This window comes from Hyposmocoma kahamanoa, unplaced genomic scaffold (assembly GCF_003589595.1).
Source record: "Hyposmocoma kahamanoa isolate Upper Pololo Valley unplaced genomic scaffold, ASM358959v1 237, whole genome shotgun sequence".
Lineage (NCBI taxonomy): Eukaryota > Metazoa > Arthropoda > Insecta > Lepidoptera > Cosmopterigidae > Hyposmocoma > Hyposmocoma kahamanoa.
The window spans coordinates 198519-203068 of NW_020653754.1; the positions used below are offsets into that span (position 1 = coordinate 198519).

Here is a 4550-nt window from a genome sequence, read left to right on the forward strand (position 1 = left end):
AAAGAGCAATCCCTAGAGTTTCTTGCTCGTTCTTCTCAGGGAGGTCATAAATTTATTTTACCTATGGAATAAATAATCTTTCACTTTGACTTTGACTTGGCAAATAGATGTAATTTCACAATTTTTGAGGTCTTTTTTTATATCAAGAATGGCTCAATTTTTATGTTTTCATGATTATTACTATACAGAATGATCTCAGTTACCTAATTTGAGAACATATGAAATATTTATAATTTAATTTAATCATGTGACTTCGACGTCAATTTGTACGTTGTACTTACTCTACTATTACTAACTGCCTTAGTGGCCGAACGGTTACCATGCCGGACTGCCACGCAGAGGTCCCGAATGTGATTCTCGGGCCGGGAGAAATATTCGTATGGCCTACATTTATTTCTCTCGAGAGTCTGGGTGTAATTTGTGGTTGTCTTCATGTGTGGTCATGGCACCCGCGACACGGGGTTACCCTAGTGCGGGGCTAAGTTGAGCGTGTGTGTTATTATTATTATTATATCTATTTTAGACTCTCGCCTCTCCCAAGGTCTAAAATATTAATTTTGAACTTTTAAATGGGAGAGGCGGTATTTCCCGACAATGGCACAGTCGGCGAGGGTCAGGGACACAGGTTTAAGAACCGGCGAACAATACGTGCCGTATCGAGCAGGATCGCCTTCTGCATTAGAGGCTGGAAGCGACACGCCACAGAAATCCAACCGCCACAAGCTGTTACAAAGGCTCCTGGAATTAACCCATTTGCGGACATAACAATTGGGATTATTTCAGTGGAGGCCACATCCCACATGATATCGTGCGCCAGGTCGAGATACTTCCGGCGTTTCTCTGTTTCGGCTTCCACGAGACCCTCGTCATGCGGGATGGTAACGTCCACAAGAAATACCCTCGACTGCGATCGATTATTATTATTACTCCTCGATCACAATGTCCCTTGCAAATGAAGCGATTCGATTTTATTTTCATTCGATATATACTTTCAAAACTTTCGATCGTTCTAATAAGTAGAATTAAATAACAATCTTGTTTAAAGAAAGCTTAGCGTGCTGTGACTATACGTCTCTCATGTACGATTTGTAAGTAATATTTTTAAGATCAGTAAAACTCCTTGTGAAAGAGTTCGTCCAGGTAAATACTGTGAGCTTGAATGCGTTCCGGTTTAGAAGGGTAAGGGTGCTTGTGAAATAACAGGCACACGAGACTTGTCAACTTATGTCTCAGGGTGACGGGTGCAGTGGCAGTACCCATAAGATCTTTGCGTATAAAGTTCTGAGTGGCATTGCAACTGTTATGGATAGGCGTGTTGCTAACAACCAGGCGTGCAACTTGTTCGTCCCGTCACTTGGTATTATAAAATAAAAAGGAGAATAGCCAACTTTTTCTAAAATACATGATTTAAAAATAAAAATGAAATACAGGAAGATATAATTTTATTACATTAGTACATTGAATTCAGTCTCTATTTACATTATATACTATAATAAATCATGCAACAGGATACTTAATTCTAAACTAAAGGAGTTGTCGAATGCAGTAATGTGACTGTAGGTGTATCAATTATCTCTCTATCATCATCATCAGAAACATCAGACAAGGTAGTCCTTTTCGGAGAATCTGATGTTATGATATTAAAGGGTAGATCATCTAGACCTGGAATATTAGACCATTTCTGAAACAAAGAAACTGCCAATGTCTTTGCATCACCGTAATTCGGCAAAGAATCAATGTTAACAAATTGGAACTGCTTTTCTACAGTGGCTTTTATTATATTCTGCGTTCTTTTCTCGTCAAAAATTTCGTTCCGCGTTTTTGCAACAAGTGCAGCATTAAGAAACATGGACCATCTTGGAATGTAATAATAATGGAATAATTCAGCCCACTGTTTGCAAGCATAATCAGAAATTTCTCCATTCGGACCCCAGAGGGTTATTTGATTTCTAGAATTCAATTGATATAAATATGTCTCGTCGTCGTTATTAGCCAAACGCTTTGCTCCATCCAACCAGCCGCCAGCAGTGAAGTGTTCGTTTGCTGTCAATATTCTCTCCATATCAAACATTGCGTCTAGAAATTGGTTTATAGTTGCGTTGAAGACCCAAGTATTTGACAGTCTGTCAAGCACTAAGTTCGTATAGATTTGTTCAGCCCGGTACTGTAGCGCTTGTCTCGTTAGGTCTACCAAATCATGAACGTAGCCTGCACTATTCAAGCAATTGTTATCCGTAACATAAACAAACTCCTCAAATGCTTTGAATAAATCTTTACTCTTATACCAAGCCCATGGATGTATTTTAAAACTAGGTCTTCTTGTAACTACATATTTACCACGCATGCGGTTTAGGCCGTTGAAGCTGTAGACACTTCGAAGTAAGTACTTCCAGGCTGTAAATGTAGCATTGCAACCATATCTTCTTTCGGCATATTTGGCCACCCATTCCTCCATATCAGGTACTGGTTGTTTCCGCCAAGCAGACTCTAGCATCAAGTCATAGACTACATAATTTTGATTTATGCCTTCTGGTGTAAGGCCTATGCCAATCATGGTGCTGTTCATTCGTGATCTCACTTCATAAACATCATTGTTAATAGTTTGTGTGTTACCGAACATTCCTAATGTTCCTCCAAAGTTATGCAACATGCACCATATGAAAGGTTGATTGTAGTACATCTGATAAAGATCATATTGTGGCCATTGTTCAGACTGCAAGTCCAAGACTAGTAATCGACCATTTGGCACAGTTGTAAGGAAAGTTTTTACCCTCTTCAAAGACCACGCAATAGAATCATAAACAAACATCCAGTTTTGTAAAAGCCACACCGCATTTGCATCAAATTCTAGCATTGTAGAAAAAATTGCTTTTGCTGTGTTTTCTACTAATGACGTCGACCATGGTTGAACCCTTATTTCATTAAAAGGATCAGAGTGATATATGTGACTGGGTAGCAATGCTGTTGTTTCAGCCAAGAACATTTTCCCTAATCTTTTAAAGAGAGGGTCAGTTGGATTCACAAAAAGACCACAGCAGTAATCACTGTTAAATTTGCTCCAAGGTTCAACTGTATAGAAGGTTACATTGGGATAAATGCGAGCGAATGCCCGTGGAACGTGTCCATTGAAAGCTGGAAATACAGGAATCATACCAAGTTTGTACATGTAGTCTATAACAGAATCCTGAATATATTTCTGGTTATCGTGCCAAGATTTTAACAGAGGTCCTCCCCATCCATGGAAATTGCCCATTCTGAGCCATGAGAGAAATGCTGGTCCAGTGAAGTGTTGATTGATTTCGTCTTCAGTCATACCGAGCTGACGATAAATTTTCGCCCAAGTCGCTTCCTGAGCTACAGGAGCTAATGCCAAATTGATACCGTTCAAGGCCATCCATCTTAAATGCTCCATCCATTGATCAATGTTCCACCAAACAAAACTATAAGACGCAGTGCATACATTCTGGTAATATCTAAATCTGTCATTTGAAATAACCAAATCTTCAACTTCAGGTAGTGGAGTAGGTATATTAATGTTCGTTACTTGCCATCCTACATGGCTGTTAGTGTATTTCTTTAAAAAATGATGAAATCCCCAAACAGCAGCTAGACCGGAACTTGCACGTATATGTAGTTGGTCTTGAGTCGTTTTTAGCGTGAAAGCATCTTTACTTCCCTTGAATAATGTAGGAATCACTTCCACTGTCACAAAATCTTTATTATTTGTAAATTTTCCGATAGTTTCCAACGCAGCTTCTTGTTGTATTTGTGGTGTTGTTCTGGTCTGCAGTTTTACAGGGTCTAAATATTCTAAGTTTTGTGCCTTGATTAAAATAAATCCCAGTGCAAGAAATAGTGCGATTCGCTTCATGGTGAGAGCGTTACTGAGTGTTGTACGAGCGAGATCATTGATAAATTGAAGACTTAATGGACTGACCGTTGACCGCGCTCGCCTTACAATGATAAAGAATTGTATGAAAGCATATCAGCTGGTATTATGTTTATCATGTTACTGACAATATTCTAAATTTGATATTGTGAGGCAGCGTCAAACCAACGTAATCTATTTTTTAATAATCGCAATGTTAGTTGTAGTGTTGTCGTAGGCTGCAGTTTCACGCGGTCTGCTGCTCCAATTTATTTAGTACCTATACTAATAGGTTGTGAAATGTACAAAACTTTCATTTATTGTTATAATTATTAATACAAAGATCGACCACTCAGAAAAAACACTCAGAAAAAATTCCTTCGATCCGGTCGGCCGGGTTTCATTTATTGGTGTAAAAAATTAATTATTCACAAATAATTGGAAGATAATAAAAAAATTTAATTGATTTTCATTATTAAGTTAGGCATTCCGAAAAAAATCGATAAGTGCATCATTCGCCTTGTCAGTAACATGACACGGTCAATTGTTGATAAACTCTTGAAATTGAATAATTGTCTATTCTTGTATAATTTACAATAGTTTCAAAATTTCTAAGTCAAATTATAAGTTCACTTTATTCAATTGCTTTATTAGGTCATAAAAAAGTATTGATAAATATTTA

General features: G+C 37.9%; 1 protein-coding gene across 1 annotated transcript; it reads right to left on the reverse strand.

Annotated features, from left to right (window-relative positions):
• Positions 1-1431: 1431 nt before the first annotated feature.
• LOC113228698 (alpha-N-acetylglucosaminidase-like) lies at positions 1432-3924 on the reverse strand. The gene has a single exon (XM_026462055.1). It carries the CDS (start codon positions 3869-3871, stop codon positions 1520-1522), a length of 2352 nt encoding a protein of 783 aa, XP_026317840.1. The 5' UTR covers positions 3872-3924; the 3' UTR covers positions 1432-1519.
• Positions 3925-4550: the final 626 nt, after the last annotated feature.

What these genes read in the sequence shown, in the direction of transcription:
- LOC113228698 (XM_026462055.1), bottom strand. Translation starts at nt 3,871, where the DNA reads ATGAAGCGAATCGCACTATTTCTTGCACTGGGATTTATTTTAATCAAG.